Here is a 27,945-nt window from a genome sequence, read left to right on the forward strand (position 1 = left end):
TTAAAAGGAAAAACGTCCTTTTTAGGTGTTATAGTCCAGTTATTTAATCTATATTATTTAAATACTGTTATAGTATTTTTTTTTTAATCCTTATATTTGAATTAGCTTTTATTTTTATTTTATTTTATTTGTTTTAGTACGTTTGTTATGTGCTTTTTATTACTTTTTATTGTTTTTAAATATTTCTAATTTTAATAACAGTACTGAGTTAGCAGTATGTTAGCACTATACTGCTATATGTATTTCTTTCTTTCTTTTTGGTTTACATGTAATATTAGTATTTTGTTTACCCCAATTTGAGATTACATTTTTATACAGTTGTTCTACATGACACATACTAAACAGTTTAAGAGTCCTTTATTTTGTAATATAACACTTCCGGTCAAACGGGGTAGGTTCTGTCAAGGTTGTTATTGCTGCTGTCTTCACACCGTGTATCGCATCAACACAGTGCTGAACTGAACGGCAGACCAGACCAGTCTCTCATAATAAAAAGCCATGATGGGATGTCAAAGAAGACGCACCTCCGTGTCAGGGGCTTTTATGCTTCCCCGTTTACTCTGCCTGATGTGCTTTGCTGTCATTAGTCTGGCTGAGAACATGGACATGGTAAATGTGGTGACGGAGAGGAAAGCGGAGGAGAGCCACAGGCAGGACAGCGCCAACCTGCTCATATTCATCATGTTACTCACACTCACTATTCTCACGATATGGCTCTTCAAACACCGCCGCTTCAGGTTCCTGCATGAGACGGGCTTGGCTATGATTTATGGTGAGATTTAGTTGATGTATTCATATTCAAGTTCACATTCAGGAACCTTGTGTAGGAGGGCACCAGGAATCTTGTGCATGAGCTCATTAATGTTCTCAAAGTACTTGTCAATCTGTTCAATAAATTATTTTGCAATGCAGCTAAAAAAAAAAGACAAAAATTACTTTCAATGACAACCAATGCTGTAAGTCGCTAATATGGGGCAAATGTAAAATAAAGAATGTCCAAGTTTTGACAGATTTACAAAACTGCGCAATTTAGCCAGATTTATATATTTATATAAGCTGTTTTTAATTAAGATTTTGTCTGTTTTTAATAATTATTGTGTAGTAAATACTTAAAAATCTAAATTGTAATATTAAATATAAATCTTAATTAATTGTAATTGTTAATAATTATATTTTTAATAAATGTAATATTGTACATTTATTTTAAAGCAGTTATTGCGTAATATATTTAAGATTCAAATTAAGATTTTATTATTTAAGTCTTAATTTATTATGTTTTAATAAATGTAATACTTTTAAGTCTTTTTAACGCATTTATTGTGTAATAAATACTTTTATCAAAATTTAAATCTTAAATATAAGTATTAATTCATTAATATATTTTAATACATTTAAATCCATTTTTAATTCAATTATTGTTTACTTAATACTTAAATCTTAAATGTAAGTCTTAATTAATTTATAAAAGTAATAATCCTAAGTCTATTTTAAATCTGCAGTCCGTAACTTTTTTGGGTTACAAATTATCCAAAAATAAAAAATTGTAATAATGTTTTTAATTTCAGTGGTACTGGTGGATTTCCACGGGAAATTCAAGCATGTCTTTGCATCATTATGTCACATCTGTACACATAAAGAAGGTGTCTCAGCTAATAGCCTATGAGCAGAGCCTGTCTACGGAGAGCCGCCCACTCCCTATTAAGTCCTATTGTACCGAATTTTGGTTGTAGTTCCACCAGAGTTCCACTGGGGGCGATCGCCCATGAGTGCAAAATGAATGACAGTCTATGGGGCTAGACGGCTAAATTTGTCTCTTTCACCCGATTGCCGTTGAGAAATCTCAGATTTGATTGTAGGTTTTGCAAGTTCAACATGGGTTATAGGTCGAAAGTTGAATGAACGAGTACTTATGTCCTTTCGATTTCTTACAGGTTAAGTTGTTGTTGCCCATAACACGCTAGCATTCTGCTAATGAACGCTGATTGGTCAGTGAAGGACTGATTACGACCAGAGATACCGCTTGATGGTATTGTGGCATCCGAAGCGGGACCAGAAAAAACCAAAAACTCTTCTAGCACGTGTATTTACCTGTGTCAGCTGTGTTGTCGAAGCCTCGAGAGAAAAGAAAGTGCAGAGCGCGAAAGCACCAAAGTGACTGAAGGATTGCCGTAAAGCAGTATCTCTGGTCGTACGATGTGTATGACGTCATTGACACTTTAAAAGACTTTTTAAAGCAAATAAGTGACTCTAAAAAATCTAACACCCAGCAATGTGTAATTTCTTTCCATCTCCTTTCGAATACAACATTCAAATTACTAGACAAAAAATTATATCCTGAGAAAAGTGGATTTTGATGGCTATAGCCATAGATATCATATAATAAGATGAGGCTAGATGTCTCGTCCGCGCTGCTGGCCAATGGAGGCGACTTCCGCACACGGCGGCCATCTTGCCACAGGGAGCTCGCTCACTCGTAACATTGTGTTTTAATGGTGCATGTACTTTTAAATAACCATAACTTGCTCAATTTTCTACAGATTTTCAAATGGTTTGGTTTGTTATAAACGTCACATTTGTGTTCGTGCTGATCACTCACCTTACTTCAGATACCACAGAACTCGCCAGAAAGCTTCCCTGTGACAAAATGGTCGCCGGTGATGCCGTTCGAGACTCCGCCTTAAGACATCTAGCCTTATATGGATATCTATGGCTATAGCGCCATAGACCTCCATTCATTCTGCACTCATCCTGTGAGCGCCCTCATATGGAATCAGAGTGGAACTGCAACCAGTTCAGAAGCCGGAAGTGTACTGAGAGTGAAACTTCTCGCCTTATTAGACATTAGACACAATCAGTGACAACTGGAGATTCACCCGTTGTAAAATGCGAAAGACTTCGAACTTCGGAGAAAAAAAGAGACCGCAACCGGCCCATGCGAAAACAAGGATAAATATCAGAAGGGCATTAAATGTAGTCACGCAATGCTGATGTTGTTAACATTAACAATTTGAGAACAAAGTATAATTTGCACGGTTTGACGTGATATGATAAGCGATCGTTAGATTTAATCAGCGCGATTTACTACACATTTTTCCCCTTAGTTGGTCAGGAAAAAAGTGGATGTTACTCACTTGTTCAGATGACATTTTCCGGTGAAAATTATTATTTTAGTCATACTTCCAAAAAGAAGAATCTGTGATTCCGAATGACAGTATCCACACCGGCGCGGCGACTGACAGCTGCACATTCTCCTCAAAACATTGGATTCATCCGCGCTGCGCCGTGCCGAGGCACAACCCATGTAAAGTTGATAATTCCGCGAATAACTGCAATAGCAGATTTCAAACAAAGATGGCGACAAAGAGGAAAAACTAAGGACTGCAGCTTTAATACAATTATTGTGTAATTCATATTTAAATCTAAATGTAATCTTAAATATAAGACTTAATTTCTATATTTTAATAAATTGAATACATGTAAAGCTTTCAGAATTTTTCTGATTGTCGCCATTTTACTTCAATAGCAATAATAGGTATTCTTGTAGGAAATATGATTACCATGATAAATAATTGCTTTTGTTATTTATTTCTCTGTATGTGCTTTGCTTAACATAATGAGTATTAAAACACTACTATTTGATGTATATGTTTTTCATCTCCAGGTTTGTTTGTGGGTGTGATTCTGCGCTTTGCGGTCCATTCGCCACAGGACTTCAATGACGTCACCTTGAGTTGTGCCGTGAACAGCAGTCCCACCACCATCCTGGTGAACGTGAGTGGCCGATTATACGAGTACAGCCTGAAAGGAGAGGTGCGGGACAGCAAGGGCCATGATGTGCCAAATGCAGAGATGCTCAGGAAGGTACTGATGTTAAATCCTCTAAAATAACAAATATGTTACCTGCAATTTTTTATATTGTTTGTTCCTTCTACTGGATGTGAATGTATAATATTGTATACGGGATTTTGTTTTCACACTTCTAGGTTACTTTTGATCCTGAGGTTTTCTTCAACATTTTGCTTCCACCCATCATCTTTCATGCGGGATACAGTCTCAAACGAGTAAGAATATGATTATCCTAATGAAAAAATCACAAAATACATAAATAATCGGCGAAAAAAAGAAGCTTGTTTAATCAGTAATTTTGTCTCTTTTATCAATGGCTGATGTGGATTAGCTTGTTTCATTTTTAGTAATCTTTTTTTTTTTATTCATTTTAACTATCAGAGGCATTTTTTCAGAAATTTGGGGTCTATCCTCTCCTACGCCTTTGTGGGCACACTGACATCATGCCTTGTAACAGGGTGAGTGATGATATTTTAAAAAGAAAAGAGCTTTGCTATGAAAAAAGGGTAACACTAGTTTAGGGTCCAATTCTCACTATTAACCCTGTTGCTTATTAACATGCATAGGATATTGGCTGTTTATTAGTACTTATAAAACACATTTTTATGCCTTATTCTGCATTAACCATATTCTGCATTCCTTAACCCTACCCAATACCTAAACTTAACAACTACCTTACTAATTACTATTAATAAGCAGTAATTAGGAGTTAATTGAGGCAAAAGTCGTAGTTAATAGTGAGAAGTGTGACCGATAAAAGATAATATTATATAATTATAATATGGTTTTGTCAAATGTCCTCTGTGCAGGTTGGTCATGTACGGCTGTGTGGTGTTTATGAAAGCCATCGGGCAGCTTGGAGGGGATTTCTTTTTCACTGACTGCCTTTTCTTCGGTGCTATTGTATCTGCTACAGATCCAGGTATTGTTTTTGCTTTAAAATTAGTACACTGAGCTCTTATATTTAATATATTTAGCTATATTAAAATTCACTTCGAATGATTTCATAACCAAGTTTTTAATTTCTTACAGTGACTGTTCTGGCCATTTTCAATGAGCTGAAAGTTGACGTGGATCTCTATGCGCTGATGTTCGGCGAGAGCGTCCTCAATGATGCTGTGGCCATCGTCCTGTCGTCGTGAGTGCACACCCTTTTGTGCAAAAATACACACAACACACACAGCAGGTTCATGTGAAGTTCCTCAGGGCTATATATTCTCACGTTCAGATAATCTAAATTACACAGATATAAGTTAGTCACTACAGCCAGGGCTTGACATTAACACTACTGGCCACTTTGGCGGGTTGAATTTTATATATAATATATAGGTTTTTCAATTGTGGTGTTTTAAAAAGGCATCTGAAAGAATAAACTAAGTGTTATGTAGTGTTGTCAAAATTTTTGATTTTTCAATACATATCGATACTGAAATATCTGAAACGATTCCAGTACTTATTTTTTCACAGAATAGAAACACGATACCAGCTGCGCTTTGTCACTCCTCCCCTCACTCACGTTTCATTTTCTACCGGATGAAAATTATTGCTGTTACAGGGCTTGAATTTTGCCGTGAGATTGCGCGTATTGTGCATAATTTTACTAATTCCCGCAGATTTTGTGCTCACACCAAATTGAGTTCTTTTTCACTGCTTATTGCACTTAAACAGTCAAATAAACAAAAAAGAATGTCAAAATGCCGGTCTTGGCGAGTCACGTAAACAGTCAGTTATGTTTTAATTGAACGTAAACAGTTGAGAAAGAAAACGCATGTGTAACAGTGTAATGGATCTGTGTGTCAGGTCTTAAAGTGACAGCAGACTAATATACAGTACCTGCTGCCAAATTATGAGAGAATATTAAAAAATATATATATGGTAGTTTTTCCCCATGAAATACTGATGTCAAATGAAATTGGCAAACCACTAGCCACAGTGGCTGATGAGCAAAAAAGTTAATGTCAAGCTACGACTACGGCTACGTTCACACTGCAAGCCTTAGTGCTCAATTCTGATTTATTGCCCAGATCCGATTTTTTTTTTTTTTTTTGGCTGTTCAGATCACAGATCACAATCCTGAACTGCATGCGTAAAAGAACAATAACAAAGATGGCACGCAGTACGCTGTCATATGGAAGTAAGCACAGAGGCTTCTGAAGTCAGCATTTACACGTTCATTTATAAGGTGATGTGCCGCGGAAACCAGATAATTTGTGGTAATAAGGAGGATGCAGACGAGGATGAGGAGAAAGATAGCCATTTTTCTTTTCGTACAGTTTTTCCTCAAGTTTTGCTTGTATAGAGCTGTCACCGTAATACTTATGAGTGTAACAGCTCATCATCCCTCCACTGACTAACTTCACTGTTGTCTTCCATATTCATTGAGTGAGCAAAGAACTTCTTCTGGTATGTAAAATCTTTGGAGTGACTCTCATCAGCATAGAATTGTGACGAATCTAGATTGACATAAAAGTCGCATTAAGTCCGATATTACTGTTCAGACTGAGGTTGCATAAAACATTAGACCTGTATCTGATTTAGGACCACATATGGAAGTGACCCAAATCAGAATTGAAAAGATCAGATTCCATGTGGTTTCTGCTCTTCACACTGTCATTAAAAAAACAGATTCAAGTCGCATATGAGCAAAAAATGGGAAACTTTTGGCTGCAGTCTGAACGTAGCCTATTCTGTTTCTTTAAGGTAAATTATTCATTTTTAATAGATCAAGAATAAACAGGTTGTTTGCTCCACCTTTCAGAGGTTTTTGGTTGGTATGATTTTTTTATATTTTTGAAAGATGTCCTGTCTGGTAAATACAGTATTGTTAAATTTTAAAAAGTGTGTCCTATTTTAATATATTCAGAAATGGGATAGCAAATCTGCATCAGTGCTCCAGTCTTTAGTGTCAATATGCTGAGTTGCTGCTTAAATTTTTTTTATCATTATTTTCAATGTTAAAAAGATTTTCAATGCTGCTTAATATTTTCATGGAAATCATGATACATTTTTCCAGGATTGTTTGATGAACACTATTTTCAAACGAACAGAATATTTTTAAATAGTATTCTTTTGTAACATTATAAATGTTTTACTGTCACTTTATATCAGTTTAATGCTTCCTTGCTAAATAAAAGTATTAATTTCCATGTTTTGAGTTATGTCAACTTGTCAAGCACACAAGCTTTTCTATTTATTGTAAACATGTTCAGTCAATCATGATAGGCTATGTCTTGTTTTAATATGAAAAAGTATCTTTCTCACCTTCTAACAGATCAATAGTGGCATACCAGCCTGAAGGAGACAATCGTCACACATTTGATGGCAGTGCCCTGCTCAAGTCTCTGGGTGTCTTTCTAGGGTTTTTCAGTGGGTCTTTTGCAATGGGGGCTGCAACTGGAGTCATGACTGCTCTGGTATCTTTATATCTGCGTCATTTACATAACTAGCCAAAAACAATCAGTCTAAACCCATCTAAGGTAGTTGATGTATTAATATGTGATGTTATTTAGGTCACAAAGTTCACCAGGCTGAGAGATTTCCCTTTGCTGGAAACGGCCCTTTTCTTCCTGATGTCCTGGAGTACGTTCCTATTGGCTGAAGCCTGCGGCTTCACAGGTAACTATGGCAACCCTATGATAGAAATCTTTGTTTAGCCACTTGCTGCATATGACATAATGGAAAAGCTAATACTGTTGGTTTATGCAGACAGGTGACTTCTCTAAAATTGCTTTGTTACAGGAATACTTGGTTCTAATCAATCATGGCCTCAGTGCTCTAATATTTCTGTTTTGCATTATAATGATCGGCTGACTATACATTATCATTTATAAACATCATAAACTATATTTTGGTCATACTTTAGATTAGGGTCCAATTCACACTATTAACTAACTATAAACTAAGACTTTTGCCTCAATAAACTCCAAATTACTGCTTATTAATAGTTAGTAAGGTAGTTATTAATTTTAGGTATTGGGTAGGATTAAGGGATGCAGAATAAGGCATTAATATGAGCCTTATAAGTACTAATAAACAGCCAATATCCTAGTAATATGCAATAAGCGTTAATAATGCATAGTTAATAGTGAGAATTGGACCCTAAACTGAAGTGTTACCTATATTTTTAATCAATTGTGTTATTGTTAACTAAAACTATTGAAAATAGTTCCAAAAAATATATATATATAAATACTTGATGAAAACTTAAACTAGAGTACTAAAATTACTAAAACTAAAACTGAAATTAAAATGTATTAAAGCTAAATAAGAACTAAAAATGACAAAAGCACTTAAACTAAAGTTAAAATGAAAACTGAACATTCAGCATATTAATAAATACTATAATAGTAGATAACATTTGCATTTATTCATTTAGCAGACGCTTTTATCCAAAGCGACTTACAAATGAGAACAATAGAAGCAGTTAACCTAACAGTAAGACAACAATATGCAAGTGCTATGACCCATGTTAGTTTAATCTAACGCATTAAATGATAATACATTTTTCTTTTTTTTCTTTTCTTTTTTTTAATATAGAATAGAATGGAATAGAATAGAATAGAATAGAAGAGAAGAGAAGAGAAGAGAAAGTGTTAGTATTACTGGATCAAGTGCTGTCGAAAAAGAAGCGTCTTCAGCCGTTTCTTGAAAGTGGTTATGGACTCAGCAGCTCTGGTTGAGTTAGGCAGATCATTCCACCAGCAGGGAACAATCATGGTAAAGGTACGAGAAAGAGATTTTGTGCCTCTTTGAGATGGCACCACAAGACGTCGTTCGCTTAGGAGCGCAAGTTGTTGGATGGCACATAAGTCCGAAGTAATGAGTTTAAGTAAAAGGGAGCAGAGCCAGTGGTTGTTCTGTATGCAAACGTCAGTGACTTGAATTTGATGCGAGGGGCAACTGGCAACCAGTGCAATTTTGTGAGGAGTGACATGTGCTCTCTTCGGCTTGTTAAAGACCACCCTAGCTGCGGCATTCTGGATCAGTTGCAGAAGTTTGACCATGCAAGCTGGAAGACCAGCCAGGAGAGCATTACAATAGTCCAGTCTGGATAGAACTAGCGCTTAGACAAGGAGTTGTGTAGCATGCTCTGATAGGAAGGGCCTGATCCTCCTAATGTTGTACAAGGCAAATCTACATGACCAGGCAGTTCTAGCAATGTGGTCTTGAAGTTCAATTGATCATCAATTACCACACCAAGGTTCCTGGGTGACCTTGATGGAGTTATGGATGACGAGTCTAGCTGAATGGTGAAGTTGTGGTGAAGGGATGGGTTGGCTAGGACCACGAGTAGCTCTGTCTTCGCAAGGTTTAGTTGAAGATGGTGGTCCTTCATCCAGCCAGAAATGTCTGTCAGGCAGGCTGAGATACGATCAGCTACCGTCGGATCGTCAGGCTGGAATGAGAGGTAGAGTTGTGTGTCATCAGCGTAGCAGTGATAGGAAAAGCCATGTTTCTGAATCACAGATCCTAGTGATGTCATGTAGATGGAGAAGAGAAGTGGTCCAAGCACTGAGCCCTGAGGCACTCCAGTAGCTAGATGTTGGGTCTTAGACACCACACCCCTCCACGATACCCTAAAGGACCTACCTGAGAGGTAAGACTTGAACCACTGCGGTTCCCAGTGCGGTTCCCAAGATGCCCTTCATCTTTAGGATTGACAGGAGGATCTGGTGGTTAACTGTATCAAAGGCAGCAGACAGATCCAGCAGGATGAGAACTGAGGATTTGGAAGCTGCTCTTGCCAGTCTCAGAGCTTCAATTACTGAGAGCAGGGCAGTCTCAGTTGAGTGTCCGCTTTTGAAACCAGACTGATTGTTGTCCAAGAGGTTGTTCTGTGTAAGGAAGGAAGAGATCTGGTTGAAAACAACTCAATCAAGTGTTTTCACGACGAATGGAAGGAGAGATACCGGTCTGTCATTTTCCAGATGTGCTGGATTTAGAGTGGGTTTCTTAAGCAGTGGGGTTACACAAGCCTGCTTAAATGCTGTGGGAAAGGTATCAGTGTGAAGAAAGGTGTTTATGATGTGTGTGAGTGCGGGTACAACTGAGGATGAAATGGCTTGAAGTAGGTTAGTGGGAATAGGCTCAAGCGGACAGGTGGTAGGGTGATTGGAAAGGAAGAGTTTGGAGACTTCTGCCTCTGAAAGTAGAGAGAAGGAGGGTAGAAAGTGTGTGTTAGCTGGTAAAATGTGTGTGTCAGTTTGTGGATTGGTAAATTGGCCGCTGATGGTGGTTGTTTTATTTATGAAGAATGTGGCAAAATCGTCAGCTGTTAGGGTTGATGAAGGAGGAGGAGGAGAAGGAGGGTTGAGAAGAGAGGAGAAGGTTTTGAAAAGCATGCGAGAGTCTGAAGAATTGTTAATTTTGTTGTGATAAGTCATTTTAGCAGTGGAGATATTAGCAGAGAAAGAAGAGAGGAGGGATTGATAAAGACCAAGGTCAGTAGGATCTTTCGATTTTTCGCCACTTCCTCTCTGCACCCCTGAGTTTAGAACAATGTTTGTGGAGAACATCAGAGAACCAGGGGGCAGAGGGTGTGGCGCGGGCTGGCCTGAAGGAAAGGGGACATAAGTTGTCCAAACAGGATGTTAAAGTGGAGAAAAGATTATCAGTTGCACTGTTAGTATCTAGTGTTGAAAGCTGATCAGGTGGAGGAAGTGTGGATGAGACCAGAGAGGATAGGCGAGAGGGTGAGAGTGAGCGTAGGTTTCGCCGAAAGGTGACCTGTGGAGGAGTGTGTGTTGTGTTCTGAGGCAGGTTGATGTTGAGAGTGAGGAGGAAGTGATCTGAGGTGTGCAGTGGAGTGACCAGTGTATGGTCAGTGGAGCAGTAGCGTGTGTAAATAAGGTCCAGTTTGTTACCTGATTTGTGAGTAGCCGCAGTAGATACTCGTTTGAGGTGGAATGAGGCAAGCAGAGTGTGGAAATCAGCAGCCTGAGGTTTTTCTAGGTGGATGTTGAAGTCTCCAAGAACTATGAGAGGAGTACCATCCTCAGGGAAGGATGAGAGTAGCACATCAAGCTCCTCCAAAAAGCTGCCAAGCTGACCTGGGGGACAATATACAACTACAAAATGGATTTTAATAGGGCTAGTGATGGTAATTGAATGTGATTCAAATGAGCTGTTGTCACACAGAGGTGGTAAATGATCAAATTTCCAATCGTTTGCGATGAGCAGACCAGTACCTCCACCCCTACCAGTCAGGCGAGCAGTGTGGGAGAAAGGGAAGTTAGTGAAGAGGGCAGCCGGTGTGGCAGTGTCCTCTGGTCTGATCCAGGTCTCAGTCAGGGCCAGTAGGCTGAGACCTGAATGACTAGAAATAGATGTAATGAAATCAGCTTTGTTTACAGCGGACTAGCAATTCCTGGCAATAATATTAATAATACTAAAAGAATCTTCTTTGTTTCTCTGTTTAGGTGTGGTTGCAGTGCTCTTCTGTGGCATGACTCAGGCTCACTATACATACAACAACCTTTCTGCTGAATCCAAAACTAGAACCAAACAGGTAACATGCGTTTGAAAGCCCTCAAACAACTGTACAAACGTTTTACATCTTTGAAGATTGGTATACTGATAGTATTGTCCTCCATTTCCCCCAATAGTTGTTTGAGCTGCTGAATTTCCTGGCTGAAAACTTCATCTTTTCTTACATGGGCTTGACACTTTTCTCCTTCCAGCACCATGTGTTCAATCCCTTGTTCATCATAGGTGCATTTGTATCCTTTTGAAACAGTGTATTTGTGCTGTACTCATGAATTGTGTATGGATAAACATTCACACATTATCCTTGACCGTGGCTTTCATTGCCAGTTGGCTATATTACTTGGCAGGGCGGCCAACATCTACCCCTTGTCTTTCCTGGTAAACTTGGGCCGCAAGAACAAAATCGCCTCCAATTTCCAACACGTCATGATGTTTTCAGGTAATACCTTACTTTTTAATGTGCATACTTTCCTGTTTTCTGTTGCTTATGATGTCATGCTGACCTCACAGGTCTCCGAGGGGCTATGACCTTTGCCCTCTCAATTAGAGACACTGCGACATACGCCAGGCAGATGATGTTTTCTACCACCCTGCTGATCGTTTTCTTCACCGTGTGGGTCTGTGGGGGCGGGACGACCCCCATGCTGTCACTCATGCATATTCGGTGAGTCTTACTTGCATTCTGGAAGCAAACTGTGTTTTTTTTTGTTTTTTTATTTGCTTAAATTACATTATCTTTCCACAGAGTGGGAGTGGACACAGATCAAGATAATACTGTAAGTTCTACTCTTGTCTGCTGGAAATGCAACTGCTGATATCAGAAAAAATGCTGTTTAACATTCAAATATTTACTGTACAAATCTGTACCATAAGGGTAATATAACAGGCTATATTAACTTTCTTGTCTTTTTCTCTTTGCTCACATAGGTCACAGCACCAGATGGGATGACACAAAGAAGTACAAAGCATGAAAGCGCCTGGCCGTTCAGACTGTGGTACACTTTTGACCACAAGTATCCTTCAGTTGTTCTGCCGAGTTCTATCAACGTTTAATTGTTACATTCTTGCTTGCACCCTACATATTAGATTTGACAATCTTAGGCAACCATAATGCACTGTACATCTCCAATAGAATAGCCCTTTTCACACAGAAAGTCCAGAAAATACACTGATAATGTGAAAATGCTAGTGTTAAAACCCCCGGTCAAAGAATCGCATGATAACTGCGTCATTGCGACAACACAAGCGTCATCACTACTACACCCCATATGGCATTGGTCCTACCTTTTGTTCACACAGGGCACATTCTTCACACAGAAAACACTCTTAAAGGGATAGTTCACTTTGAAATTAAATTTTGGTATGTTTTAGCTTACCTCAAGGGCATCCAAGATGTAGGTGTCTTTTTTTCCGCAGTAGTTTCAATTTGGATATTTTTAGGTCAAACCGTTCTTGTCTGTCAGTCATATAATGCAGGTCGATGGTCACTGTCTCAAAGAGCATGCACAGAGTCCAAATTAAAACAATTCCCCATCGTCCAAATTAAACAATTCCCCATCGTAAGTACACATTGATGGCCCAAGACACGAAACGAGCGGTTTGTGTGAGAAAACGAACAGTATTTATATAGTTTTTACCTCTTGAACACAGCTGCGTCCAAATGATCTGAGAGCGCGGGCGGGTATAGATATATACACTAGATGTCGCATTGGCTACTGCGAAACCGTAGCCAATGCGACGTCTAGTGTATATATCTATACACTAGGGGAATTGTTTAATTTGGACGATGGGGAATTGTTTTAATTTGGACTCTGTGCATGCTCTTTGAGACAGTGACCATCGACCTGCATTATATGACTGACAGACAAGAACGGTTTGACATAAAAATATCAAAATTGAAACTACTGCGGAAAAAAAGACACCTACATCTTGGATGCCCTTGAGGTAAGCTAAAACATACCAAAATTTAATTTCAAAGTGAACTATCCCTTTAACAATTCTATGGCAATTTTCTGGGATCAACTCTCTGTGTGAAAGGGGAATGTCTTCAGTACAGCATGTTAAACAGTAGAGGGCGCTCATGATCAACTGTAAAATGTAAATCAAGGTTTCATTTTTCCATCTGGGATTCACTAATGACACATTCGCCACAGATGTGGTCACATGACATGCAGGTAAAAGAATATTGTTTTCTTTTTAGGAAGTGTTTCGATTTATAATTTTACATTTTTGTGATCAATTACTAGCTTTTCATCAACTCATGAACCCCCTGTAATTCACTCATGAACACACTGGTGGAAACCCTGCCCTAGAATTTTCATTTTTCACAAACCGGACTAATGATTATTATGATTACTATTATAATCATTATTGTATAGTTATTATAATTCGAGATATCCTAGCAGAAGTACAAATTGGCATGAACATTTTTTAAATAAATGTCAGTGTGCATAAAATGTTAAAAAAAAAAAGTATATAAATAATTAAAAAAAAGTATATAAATTGATCAAAAGTGACAGTAAAGACATTTATAATGTTACAAAAAAATTCTACTAAATGCTGTTCTTTTGTAATTTCTATTCATAAAAAAATAAGCTGCACAGCTGTTTTAAACATTTAAACATTATTATGATAATAATAAATGTTTCTTGAGCAGCATATTATTATGATTTCTGAAGGATCGTGTAACACTAAAGACTGGAGTAATTATGCTGAAAATTCAGCTTTGCCATTAAAGGAATAAATTACATTTTTAACATATATTAAAATAGAAAACATTTACTTTAAGTTGAAATAATATTTCACAATATCACTGTTTTTACTGTATTTTTGATCAAATGATTGCAGCCTGTATATGTAACAGTATAACTAATAAAAACTAGTAGTATAATTATTTAAGTCATTTGAAATAATGTTTAATCCTTAATGAAGTGGTGCAGTTATTTAAAACCCTTCCTCACACACAGCGGGCCTCCTCTCACTACCACTCTGCCGGCCTGCTGTGGTCCATTAGCGCGCTGTCTTACCAGCTCACAAGCCTATGAGGTAAACCATTGAACCATAGCTGCTTTTGGCTCATACTACAGTGTAGAAATGTGTAAAATCATATGAGCACATGAGTGTAATCTGAATTGTGCAAATCGTGGATTTTCTTCCCCCCTCCCCCACCTCTAGAACGCCGGTCAATTGCATGATGAGGACACTGAGCTGATTCTAAATGACGGAGATGGTTTTATGTACAGTGACATGACGATCAGCACGGACGCCCATGGCATGCCCACCACCTCCACGGGCCAGGCTGGTCTTTACTCACTAGCAGGAACGTCAGATGATCCTCTCGACAGGGAGCTTGCGTTCGGAGGCACCCGTCTGGTCCTCCCCACAGAAGAGCATCCAGAGCCGCTGACATCATTTCCTCCTCCTCCACCATCCCCGCCTCTGTCGGACCCTCTGCGCCACAGAGTCTGAGCCTGCCGGACAGCTGCTGACCTCTTGCTCTCTAAGTGATGCTCTTTTGTTTTTTCAGAGATATTAAGTTAAATGTTTATTTGTGCTTTTATTGGTTTATTATATTGTGCCATTAATATTTATTTATTTGTCTAGACACTGTTCTACTATGGTTGTGTTGGCAAATCCTTCTGTTTTCTTCCTAATTTCTCAAGAAGAAAAAAAAGTGCCATAAAAGATTCTAAATAAATTTTGTGTTTAGTAGTGTGTAGCTCAGACTGAACGTCTGCTTCTATTGTGAATGCATTGATGTGTCTTGATGGATCATTTCAAAGCCATACATAACTTGTGGGTCAATTGTGGATAAATCTATTTTAATAAATGCCTCCGTCCTGTTTCCTGGTGTTTCCTGTGGCTCATCATTACCTCATTAACATTTACAAAGAAGAGGTTCATATTTGTAAAAAAGTGATTTATTTCAAAGTGTTTCCATACCCTTTGACCCTCTAATAAATGAGGATTGATGTACTTTTTAAGCCAGTGTTGAAAATTATTTGAGTGCAGTCATCTTTATTGATTAATTTACTAAAAGGATATACTGATATCGATTTCGTATTTTTACAGGTAAATATTGCTAAACGTAGCTTTCTAGAAATTGCTAGACATAGGCTACTGCCTGATGGAATTTTGAAGATATTTCAGAAATTGGCTTTTAAATCCATTTTTGATAATGGAAAAGGCTCCTTTTTCATAGAATGAAACTGTTGGATCTTAATGTGATTGTTTTTGCAGCGAATAAATAAAAACCCGCGCACCCTGTGATTTACGAATCCTACGATGGTAAAATATATTAATATTCATGAGCCAAATCTTCGTCATTAGATGGTAATTGCGCAGTGCCAGTTTTACCTAATTAATATTAAGAAGAAAGCTTTCGCCATTGGACGTCTACCAATGAACGTTAGCATGAGCTAATTAATATTTATGAGCTAAGACTTCTCGACAACCCACCAACGCAAAACCGAACCAAGTGCAAAACACATTGAAACTTTTACTGTGGCTGCAGTGGACAGGACACTTAGAGCACCGTGTCCCACAGAAAGAGGTAAGTTTAACTTTCTCAACGGTTAAAAACTGAGGATAACAAAGCAGCAAAATTTACGTTTTCTTAATAGGACACGGAGTCACAAGAACGTGCTATTCTGCCTACATGCAAACCTATGCTAAGAAAAACATCAAATAATAGAGGCAGACATTTTAGCAAAATAATGTTTTCATATTTAAATAAATAAATAATCAAATATATATATTTTCAATATATATATTAGGCCTAATGTGAAAATAATTTTCTAATCAGTTTAGTGTTGTTGATCAACAGGAATTTATTTCACCTGCCACCAAGACTTATAACAAACATCCATCATTATACTCTTGAAAAAAGTTCACATTTTCAAAATGGTTTCGCTGTTTAATATTTAACCTGTCCAAGACAAAACCTACCCTTACATGTGCAGTATGCTGTTTTGATTAACCTATGATCTACCAGTGAGTCTGAAAATGAAGTGCACTAATGTAAGTACAGTAATGGGGCGTTGGCTGCAGGGATTTTCTGCATGTTCTTTCAGCCTCTGAAATCTGTTTCTTATTAAATATTTTCACTCCAGAGATCTAGCCACATGTCTAAGGTATGGACTGATGGGCTGAGAGACTCTGCTGGACAGTTTGTCTAAATTGTCTGCAGAAAGGAATTCACCCCATGAGAGCGATATAAATATCTGATATCTGTCTTTGATGTCCATAATTCTATCATTATCTTTTGCACATTCCGAAGAAGTAAAATGCACAGGAAAATAGGCTATCATATCATACCATTTTCCCATTCTGACACTTTTTGCTGGCTGAAAAAATGTGCCTTTACAGACACTGAATTAAGCATGTTATTACTAAGGTAATTAATATTAAAAAAAAGTTTGGTCGCATACCTTATGAATAGTCCATAAATTAATAACAGTAAGTATTGACATAACATACATTTAAAATTGGAGCCAAACTCCCTGTTCATCCCAAGACAAGTATTGTATTGTATCAAGGGTGCATGGACAATCTCATGTGTTTGAGTCACTGCCTCATGACTGATTATGAATCAGGAGCCAGTTGCAACAAACTTCCTAAAAAATGTAATAAATCCATTGCAATTACTGTATAACAAAGGGTTTTCTTAAAGAGTACACAATGATAGTCAAAAACATTTGACATCACCATCAACAGATCTTTCTGTTCCTAATTTACGTCTGATCCATGCAGATCTAGTTTAACGTCCGTGAAATGATCTTGTGTTCTCCTGCTACTAAGAACACAGTGAAGCATTTGACATTCCCTTAAATTTTATGTTGTTATGTTGTTCCAAACCTGTATGAATTTATTTCTTCTCCTGAAAACAAAAGAAGATATTTTGAAGAATGTCGGTAACCAAACAGTTGATGGACCCCATTGACCTCCATAGTATGGAAAAAAGATACTATGGAAGTCAATGGCTACCGTCAAAACTGTTTGATTACCGACATTCTTCAAAATATCTTCTTTTGTGTTCAGCAGAAGAAATAAATTCATACAGGTTTGGAACAACTTGAGGGTGAGTATTGTAAATAATTAATTTGACATTTTTTGGTGAACTATCCCTTTAATGTCAGATGAAAAGTGATTCATTTCCTCCCCATTTTTGCTTGTTGGTAAAAGCATATGTCGAAACATTTAGGTAAGAACTCGGTGGATTGATACTCACATGGTTTTTCATATCCCTCTGTTCTGTGTAGGTATTTGACTATGCAATAAAAGGCAGATGAATATCAGTGAGCGCTGCCTACAACAAATATTACAAACTGTTTGCGTAGAGTGTAAAGGGTGATATTTACACCATAGGGCTGATTTTAAAGTTGATAAGAAACTGCTTTTATTATTATTCTCTGGAAATGTAAAATAACGATTAGGATTAAGTGGAATCCGTGTGTTCGTTTGGTCAGAAGCTAGTTATTTTACTTTACAAAGTTTTAAATATGAATATTTTTCTTACACAAGTGCATCGCTTTGCTTCAGAAGGCCTTATTAACCCCCCGGAGCAGTGTGGAGCACTTTTATGATGGATAGATTCACTTTTATGGACTTCAAAACAGAAACGGCCATTCACTGCCATTATAAAGCTTGGAAGCTCCAGGACATTTTTTTATATAACTCCGATTGTATTCGTCTGAAAGAAGAATGTCTAGGATGACTTGAGCGTGAGTAAATCATGGGTTAGTTTACATTTTTGGGTGAACTATCCCTTTAACGGCTTGAATGGGGGGAAATAACTACAATCCCATGAAGCATTGCAAATGACAATCGAATTAAAAACAATGGAGAAATATAAAACAACTGATTTAAAGATGTTGATTATGTCCTGTATATATACAAAGTATTTTGAGAGAATTTTGAGATTGACTTGTACTTCATGGGAGAGGACGAGCACTAAAGAGCTCTTTCTGAGAAATTTGCTTTTGATTCTCTGATTGGTGGAGATTTCTTTACAGAATCATGGGTAATGTAGTTTTTACCCAGAATTCCATGTTAAACATGAATATTAAAAAAATAAGTTGATATAATGTGCACTGGTGGCTTCCTTCAACAAAAGCATATACCATTGATTAACAACCTCATAGCTCACAGTAGGTCCGTCTTTAACGGTTTATAAGTTATTGTAAAAAATCAATTCACCTATGGAGAAAATTAATAGGATTTTTACTTCCCGAACATGACTGTTGCACTAAATTGTACTTTTGACAGCAAAATCCAGTGACTGGCCAATCAGAAAGTATTCCAGCACGCCATGTAATACATAGCCTATTGTTACAGCCAGGTCCCTTTAAGAGAAACATTATAAATTATAATGAATTTATGAAGGCATCAGTGTAATTATATGGTGGTTTACATGTGGCCCCAGATTAACCCTATAGAGGGACGGTAGTCTTGTTTGAGTTTCCTCTTAGTGTATTTAGGACTGCAGATCAAGAGGACTAGGGTTACACAGTTGGCCAGCCGTCTCGCCTGTTCTTCTTACCGCCACTTCACTGGCTTCCTGTTTCCAAGCGTTTGCCACATTCTTCAGCAAGTAGATCATGCCAACACAATAACACTCTACCAAGACCCCCTCAGTTTTACCAGCTGTAAAACAGGGTTGATTCCATTACCATATTTCAGATGACCAACATTTGCTAATCAGGACCATTTGTGCCTTAAAATGCATTTAAAAAACCAATTCATCCAACATATGTTTCTCTGTTTGGGTTAGACGTTAGAGCATATGCACAAGTGCGTTCATGTGTGTGGTTTTTGAATGCAGCAATTTTGAGCTAACCAGCAGGTGATGTCATTGCCCAACTTCTAATTTGGTCGCCTTCATCATATGCACCGCACCCCGTTGTGGGCCTGCAAAGAAAAATAACTCGTTAAATGCATGCAAAAGCAGCATAAAGGAGGAAAAAACACGGCCCGTATCACCATATTATTTTTCTCTTCAGCTGAAGTCTCACAGGCTCTCAAGTTCCCTCATATCGCATCAACCAATGGGTCGCGAGCAGCGTGACTGTTCCAATTCTTCCCCTCGTTTGCTTTGGCTGCTACGCTCGCCCGACTGTGTTCCAGATGCTGGTGCATGAGGTCATCCTGAAACCAGATTCCAGTCTCAACAGTCTGCCATCTCCCTGGAGATCACATTAAATATTTGACTAAAACAAGAGTCTGTCCGTTCGCCATTACATCAGCGTCTGTAAAAATGCCCCCTTTCACACTTATCTGTGACCCATTTAGCGGGTTCCCCATTATTTGTTTGAATTGAGCTGTTTGCTATTAATTCTAACAAGTAAATTAAGTTGTGGCCTAGTGGTTAGCACATGTGCTGCGGTGTTCTTATGTGGGCGATGTGAGTTTGAATCTGGGGTGGGTTTCATGAAAATCTGAAGGAAAAATAATGAAAGTTGTTATTTTTAATGATAAACAATTCTTAAAAATAATAAAAATGTTACTAAAAATGATGACGCATAATAATAATGTCTCACTTTCATTTTTTAAGGAACATTTGAAAAATGAATAAATAAAAATACATATTTTTGTAATAAAATAATAATGAAAAATAGAATCTATAATAATCTAAAAAATAATATTTAAAAAAGATTTTTAAGTCTTTTCAGAAAAACAAATGTTCTTAATCTTGAGCTAGAAAATACAAAGAAAATAATAGTTGAGAAATGTTATCATTAAAAATGTTTTGTGTATCCAACCCCTGGTTCACATTGTTCTCCTCCTCATTTCTGTCCTTACTTGACTCTCCCATAAATCCCATTTGAAAACGTATGAGCTTTGCTGAGTGGCTGTTAGAACTGAGCTGAAATGTTATCTCCAAATGTCTATCTGGTCTGTCATTAAAGTTAACTGACCAGGAAACACAGAACTGGAAAAGGTATCATGAAGAACAGCAGATTTCGGAAGTCTTGGAACTTTCTGGAAAAACAAGACCACTTTTGCCAAGTCCTGGAACAGTATCCCACATATTTAAGCCTCATTACAGTTCAGATACTTCTCCTGTGTCCATTAAAAAATACTTCTGCTAGTCTAAAACAGACATGGACGGGATATTTGGTTTTAGATGTGTTAGCAGGACCACTGGTCAGTACAGGGGACGATACGCTAGAAAAAGTCAGTGAGATAGAAATTGGCGTAGAGTTTATTCTGGTTTTGGCAGTGATGTTAGAACTTGAGCAAAACATATTTATGGACTGTGCAGTACAATTTGCCCAGTTTAATTTGAAACTTTGGGATTTTCCGGCTCCATAACCATTAAGGATGTTAGTTAGAGTTTACATTTGCAAAGGAGACAGGAAAGTAAACGTGTTATTTTTGTCCTACGCTTTTGGGACTCAGTAGAGATCAGTAAAATATGTCATACCACAGCCTTTAGTTATTTGACAGACAACCCACCTAGAAGTTATTCATATCTGATGCATGCTAAATAATGAACCAGATATGTGAGCTCACTGCAAAGTGAATGAGAGGTTCCCTCTTTAAACTTTGTTAAAGAACTGTTAACATTCCTCATCTCACCACATGCATACCAGACATACTTCAGCACGTATAAACCAAAGAGATCAAATGTGTGCCCACATACTAAAACATGCACATATTCGCTTGAAGCATTTGCACAAAAGTTAATATTTCATTCCCAGGAAGTGTTCTGCCCTCATTTTTAATGACTACATGGGAAAGTTCCCAATGACGTTTGTTTTGGCGAGTGAAACAATATGTAATTCAAACCAGGCATTCGTTTATAATCGAATATCTCATAACAAATTCAATTTTTATTGTACTTCCTTGGCTGGTTCACCAGATCATTTGATTTAGGTATGAATGTGTGTAATGAGTGCACTGCTTCATCATCATTACTGAAGAGATGTAGGCCTATCATACTGAAAGAAGGATCTGTCTTACTTTCAGCCCGTGTGCCGGTCTGCTAACCTGCTTTACAACTGAACTGAACCCGCTATCAGATCAAGATAAGAACTGAGGACAATAAAAAACATGTGCTGTGTGCTGTTGCCTATGGTTACATAACAGCTCAAAGCAATTTGGCCCCTCCGCCTAAGGGAAAACGGAACAAACACTATCTTATCAATAATTTACCTCAGTTTCCTGAGGAAACTCTGCACACTGTTAGTCACATGAGGGGGTGTGGGACGTGTTAAACTTTTTTTCTTTTTTCCTTTTCTTTTTTTCTACATTTATTCATCATGATGTATTTTTATGACCAAATTTTATTATAACAATGAGGTAATCGCTGTTATTATTTCTCACAGCTGGGTTTATTGGGGGACTATGGCAGATCGTTCCAGCTGTTTTTACTGTCGCGAGGACCTCAGTGGAAAGAAGTTCGTGAGGAAAGACGAGAAACCAGTTTGCGTGCGATGCTTTGACAAGTTCTGCGCCAACACTTGCACAGAGTGTCGACGGCCAATCAGCACCGAGTCTAAGGTAACGCGTGATATGATCTGTGTGTGTGTGTGTGTGGGTGTGTGTGTGTTTTCCATGGGTGGTACTGTTTTTAAAATGCCACAAAAACCCAGGCTGAAATCTTGGTCTGATGTGTTTTGTGCCCTTGACATTAAACTTGACATATGCTTTATAGCTCTGACCCATATCTGTCAATGTCAGATAAGAGCACTTATCATAGGCTACTAATGTAATAGTTTAGAAAAAGTTTTACAACTTCAATAATCTATATAAATTAGGCTTTGAAGTCAAGATAAAAGTAGACATAGGCTACTGTATACATAAATGTTTTGTATTTCTCATGTTTAAAAACCCCTCCTTGAACTGCCACCTTAACGTGGTGGAGGGGTTTGAGTACCCGAACGACCCTAGGAGCTATGTTGTCTGGGGCTATATGCCCCTGGTAGGGTCTCCCAAGGCAAACAGGTCCTAGGTGACGGGTCAGACTAAGAGCGGTTCAAAAACTCTTATGATGCCGACAAAATCGAGGACCGTGACGTCGCCCGGCATGGCGCAGCCGGGGCCCCACCCTGGAGCCAGGCCCGGGGTTGGGGCTCGTATGCGAGCGCCTGGTGGTCGGGCCTCCCCCCATGGGGTCCGGCCGGGCTCAGCCCGAAGGAGCGACGTGGGGCCACCCTCCCGTGGACCCACCACCTGCAGGAGGGACCGTAAGGGGCCGGTGCAAAGTGGATCGGGCGGCAGTCGAAGGCGGGGGCCTAGACAACCCGATCCCTGGATGCGGAATCTAGCTCTAGGGACATGGAACGTCACCTCTCTGGCGGGGAAGGAGCCTGAGATTGTGCGTGAGGTTCAGAGATTCCGACTAGAGATAGTTGGGATCACCTCTACGCACAGCTTGGGCTCTGGAACCACACTCCTCGAGAGAGGATGGACTCTTCACCACTCTGGAGTTGCCCATGGTGAGAGGCGGCGGGCTGGTGTGGGTTTGCTTATAGCCCCCCAGCTCAGCCGCCATGTGTTGGAGTTCACCCCGGTGAACGAGAGGGTCGCTTCCCTGCGCCTTCGGGTCGGGGATAGGTCTCTCACTGTCGTTTGTGCCTACGGGCCAAACGGCAGTGCAGAGTACCCGGCCTTCTTGGAGTCTCTGGGAGGGGTGCTGGAAAGTGCTCCGACTGGGGACTCCGTCGTTCTATTGGGGGACTTCAACGCCCACGTGGGCAGCGACAGTGACACCTGGAGGGGCGTGATTGGGAGGAACGGCCCCCCTGATCTGAACCCGAGTGGTGTTCTGTTATTGGACTTCTGTGCTAGTTACAGCTTGTCCATAACAAACACCATGTTCAAGCATAAGGGTGTCCATCAGTGCACATGGCACCAGGACACCCTAGGCCGGAAGTCAATGATCGACTTTGTGGTTGTTTCATCTGACCTCCGGCCGTATGTCTTGGACACTCGGGTGAAGAGAGGGGCGGAGCTGTCAACTGATCACCACCTGGTGGTGAGTTGGATCCGATGGCGGGGGAGGAAGCTGGACAGACTCGGCAGACCCAAACGTACTGTGAGGGTCTGTTGGGAACGTTTGGCCGAATCCCCTGTCAGAGAGATCTTCAACTCCCACCTCCGACAGAGCTTCGACCAGATCCCGAGGGAGTCTGGAGATATTGAGTCCGAGTGGACCATGTTCTCCACCTCCATTGCCAACGCGGCCACTCGGAGCTGTGGCCGTAAGGTCTCCGGTGCCTGTCGAGGCGGCAATCCCCGAACCCGGTGGTGGACACCGGAAGTAAGGGATGCCGTCAAGCTGAAGAAGGAGTCCTATCGGTCCTGGCTGGCTTGTGGGACTCCTGAGGCAGCTGACGGGTACCGACGGGCCAAGCGGACTGCAGCCCGGGTGGTTGGGGAGGCAAAAACTCGGGCCTGGGAGGAGTTCGGTGAGGCCATGGAGAAGGACTATCGGTCGGCCTCGAAGAGATTCTGGCAAACCGTCCGGCGCCTCAGGAGGGGGAAGCAGTGCCCTACCAACGCTGTTTACAGTGGAGGTGGGCAGCTGTTGACCTCGACTGGGGATATCACCGGACGGTGGAAGGAATACTTCGAGGATCTCCTCAATCCCGCCGTCACGTCTTCCATTGAGGAAGCAGAGGCTGAGGACTCGGAGGCGGACTCGTCCATCACCCAAGCTGAAGTCACCGAGGTAGTCAAGAAACTCCTCGGTGGCAAGGCACCGGGGGTGGATGAGATCCGCCCTGAGTACCTCAAGTCTCTGGATGTTGTGGGGCTGTCTTGGCTGACACGCCTCTGCAGCATCGCGTGGCGGTCGGGGACAGTACCTTTGGACTGGCAGACCGGGGTGGTGGTCCCTCTTTTTAAGAAGGGGGACCGGAGGGTGTGCTCCAACTATAGGGGGATCACACTTCTCAGCCTCCCCGGGAAAGTCTATTCCAGGGTACTGGAGAGGAGAATCCGGCCGATAGTAGAACCTCGGATTCAGGAGGAACAGTGTGGTTTTCGTCCTGGTCGTGGAACACTGGACCAGCTCTATACCCTCTACAGGGTGCTGGAGGGTTCATGGGAGTTTGCCCAACCAATCCACATGTGCTTTGTGGATTTGGAGAAGGCATTCGACTGTGTCCCTCGCGGCATCTTGTGGAGGGTGCTCTGGGAGTATGGGGTTCGGGGCCCTTTGCTAAGGGCTACCCGGTCCCTGTACGACCGGAGCAGGAGCTTGGTTCGCATTGCCGGCAGTAAGTCAGACTTGTTCCCGGTGCATGTTGGACTCCGGCAGGGCTGCCCTTTGTCGCCGGTTCTGTTCATAACTTTTATGGACAGAATTTCTAGGCGCAGCCAGGGGCCGGAGGGGGTCAGGTTTGGGGACCACACAATTTCATCTCTGCTCTTTGCGGATGATGTTGTCGTGTTGGCCCCATCAGACCAGGACCTTCAGCATGCACTGGGACGGTTTGCAGCCGAGTGTGAAGCGGCTGGGATGAGAATCAGCACCTCCAAATCCGAGGCCATGGTTCTCAGTCGGAAAAGGGTGGTTTGCCCGCTTCAGGTTGGTGGAGAGTTCCTGCCTCAAGTGGAGGAGTTCAAGTATCTTGGGGTCTTGTTCACGAGTGAGGGAAGGATGGAACGGGAGATTGACAGACGGATCGGTGCAGCTTCTGCAGTAATGCGGTCGCTGTACCGGTCTGTCGTGGTGAAGAAGGAGCTGAGCCGTAAGGCGAAGCTCTCAATTTACCGGTCAATCTACGTTCCTACTCTCACCTATGGTCATGAGCTGTGGGTTATGACCGAAAGGACAAGATCCCGGATACAGGCGGCCGAAATGAGCTTTCTCCGCAGGGTGGCTGGGCGATCCCTTAGAGATAGGGTGAGAAGCTCAGTCACTCGGGAGGAGCTCAGAGTAGAGCCGCTGCTCCTCCACATCGAGAGGGGCCAGCTGAGGTGGCTCGGGCATCTTTTCCGGATGCCTCCTGGACGCCTTCCCGGGAAGGTGTTCCGGGCATGTCCCACCGGGAGGAGACCCCGGGGAAGACCTAGGACACGCTGGAGGGACTATGTCTCCCGGCTGGCCTGGGAACGCCTCGGTGTCCCCCCGGAAGAGCTGGAGGAAGTGTCTAGGGAGAGGGAAGTCTGGGCATCCCTGCTTAGACTGCTGCCCCCGCGACCCGGCCCCGGATAAGCGGAAGAAGATGGATGGATGGATGGATGTTTAAAAAAAGATATTTTTTAATTATATTTTTAATTAATCAACTGAAAAATAATAATATATATATATATTATAATATAATATATGCTCTACCGTTATAAAATGTTGGGGTCGGTAAGATGTTTGAATTTTTTGGCTGCATTTATTTTATTTAAGAAAACACAAAACATAAACATAACATAAAATCAGTAACATTGTGAAATATTATTAAAATGTCATTTATTTCTGTAATGGCAAAGCTGAATTTTCAGCATCATTACTCCAGTCTTCAGTGTCACATGATCCTTCAGAAATCATTCTAATATGCTGATTTGCTGCTGAAACTTTTTCCGGAGTTTTTGATGAAATAGACAAAAAAATACTAAATGTATTTACTGTCACTTTGTGATTAATTAATGCATCCTTGCTGAAAAAAAAAAACGTACTGACCCCAAACTTTTGAACGATAATGTATATTTATATATAAATATATTACTTTCACAAAATATTATTATATTATATTATATTATATGTGTGTACATCTCTCAGTCTCAGTCCTTTCTGTGTAGGAGCTTCACCATAAAGGGCGGTACTGGCACTCAGATTGTTTCCGATGTGCCAAGTGCTATAAGAACCTGGCCAAGGAGTCTTTCACCTCCAAGGATGACAGGGTCCTGTGTGGGACGTGTAGCTCACGTGAGGATGCCCCTCGCTGCCATGGCTGCTACAAGCCCATACTGGCAGGTATAATAAAAATGTATTTTTATATTCAGTAGTATATAAATCAATAAATCATTGTCAAATATTTATTTTCACTGTGGCAAATTGAAAGACAGGGCCTCAGCACACGTTGCTTTAAAATAAGATAAAACAACCATTAAATAAACTAAAACTAAGACATAAACTGACATTATATTTCTTGTTTAATTCATTTCCTTTGTATGTATAATATATTCATGTGTAACCGACTGTACTTTCCGTTTTTCTCTCTAATGTGTTTGATACAGGCACTGAGAATGTGGAATACAAAGGCAACTCCTGGCATGATGAGTGTTTCACCTGCTATCAGTGTCAAAAGCCAATCGGCTCTAAAAGTTTCATTACAAAGAACAACAACATCTACTGCAGCCCTTGCCACGAGAAGAAATTTGCCAAACAATGCGCTTGCTGCAAGAAGGTGAAAGATTTAGTAGAATTAATGGATCACTTTTAAACTGGTTGATTTCTTAATATTCTGTAAACACAAAACATGTTCTTTTATTGCTTCCACATGTTTTGTCCTCCAGCCCATTACCACAGGAGGTGTGAATTACCAGGACCAGCCGTGGCATTCGGAGTGTTTTGTGTGCTCCTCCTGCCGAAAGCCTTTGGCTGGCACCCGCTTCACCTCCCACGAGGAAAAGGTCTACTGTGTGGACTGCTACAAAAGCACCGTGGCGAAGAAATGCAGCAGCTGCCAGAATCCCATTACAGGTTTGAATCCACACACAGACACTCAACGTTATGCGTTCTTCTTGACCGTTGTGTATTTGACTTGAACTAAAGTGACAAATAAATCATCCCACAGGATTTGGCAAGGCTACGAACGTAGTGAACTACGAGGGCGGCTCTTGGCACGATTACTGCTTTAACTGTAAGAAGTGCTCTCTTAACCTGGCAGACAAGCGCTTTGTAGCTCGCGATGGAGACATTTACTGCTCTGACTGCTCCAAGAAACTGTAAGCGCCTGCTCACCGTGGAGACAAAAAGAGAGATTAATTCAGAAAAAAAATGTCAGCATTCATTTGAATTTATACAGAAATCCCACATAAATATGCTGAAGTATTGACAAAGGCTTCTGTTATGTTGGTTCTGGCTTCTTTATGAGGGGAGTTTGATATTTCCTGTGAGAAATGTTACGTTTACCTAGAGGTTTTGATGGGAAAACTTATCCTCTCTCTTTCCAAAGCCCCATTTGTCTCTGGAAAGATTGTGAGACAGGATGACAGATGGATAATAATGAAAAGAGGTGTGTGTGTGTGTGTTGTTTGAGACATATGACCGGTATATCTGTGTTTCAGAACGACTTGTTTCATTGTATCAAATGAAGCTTTGTGTTGATAACTTTTAAATCTGTAACAGCTTGTAATCGTGGCTGCTGAACTTGTCAGTACTATGGGTTTCTATATCTTTTAGATTGCTTCCTTACTAATTGTATTTTTTTTTTTGTAATTGTCATAAAAACCAATACTGGAAAAATGTAAATGCGTAGCTTTTGTCGCTCTCTTTACTTACACATTCTCCTTACATTAGACTAACATTAAAAAAATACATATTTTACCTTTGTATCATCTGAGAAAAAATAAATAAAGTTGAGATTCTGACAAAACTGCTTATGTCATTTGTATTTGCCATGTCTTTTTTTCATAAAACAGCGACATCTAGTGGCATTATGTAGCTTA

General features: G+C 40.1%; 2 protein-coding genes across 2 annotated transcripts; both read left to right on the plus strand.

Moving 5' to 3' along the window:
• The first annotated feature begins 401 nt into the window (after nucleotides 1-401).
• Nucleotides 402-15,306, plus strand: slc9a6b (solute carrier family 9 member 6b). Its single transcript, XM_082157751.1, has 16 exons — nucleotides 402-772; nucleotides 3,662-3,861; nucleotides 3,984-4,061; nucleotides 4,228-4,304; nucleotides 4,656-4,768; nucleotides 4,879-4,984; nucleotides 7,118-7,259; nucleotides 7,356-7,461; nucleotides 11,265-11,353; nucleotides 11,451-11,564; nucleotides 11,659-11,770; nucleotides 11,842-11,995; nucleotides 12,077-12,107; nucleotides 12,259-12,344; nucleotides 14,271-14,376; nucleotides 14,506-15,306. The coding sequence occupies exons 1-16, from the start codon at nucleotides 499-501 to the stop codon at nucleotides 14,797-14,799; spliced, it is 2,082 nt and encodes a 693-aa protein (XP_082013877.1). The 5' UTR covers nucleotides 402-498; the 3' UTR covers nucleotides 14,800-15,306.
• A 424-nt stretch (nucleotides 15,307-15,730) lies between these two features.
• On the plus strand, nucleotides 15,731-27,872 carry fhl1b (four and a half LIM domains 1b). The gene is made up of 6 exons (XM_082157753.1): nucleotides 15,731-15,883; nucleotides 21,660-21,834; nucleotides 26,074-26,248; nucleotides 26,512-26,681; nucleotides 26,791-26,977; nucleotides 27,072-27,872. The coding sequence occupies exons 2-6, from the start codon at nucleotides 21,679-21,681 to the stop codon at nucleotides 27,224-27,226; spliced, it is 843 nt and encodes a 280-aa protein (XP_082013879.1). The 5' UTR covers nucleotides 15,731-15,883; nucleotides 21,660-21,678; the 3' UTR covers nucleotides 27,227-27,872.
• The last annotated feature ends 73 nt before the right edge of the window (nucleotides 27,873-27,945 follow it).

This window comes from Leuciscus leuciscus (assembly GCF_965113295.1).
Source record: "Leuciscus leuciscus genome assembly, chromosome: 24".
NCBI classification, from domain to species: Eukaryota; Metazoa; Chordata; class Actinopteri; order Cypriniformes; family Leuciscidae; genus Leuciscus; species Leuciscus leuciscus.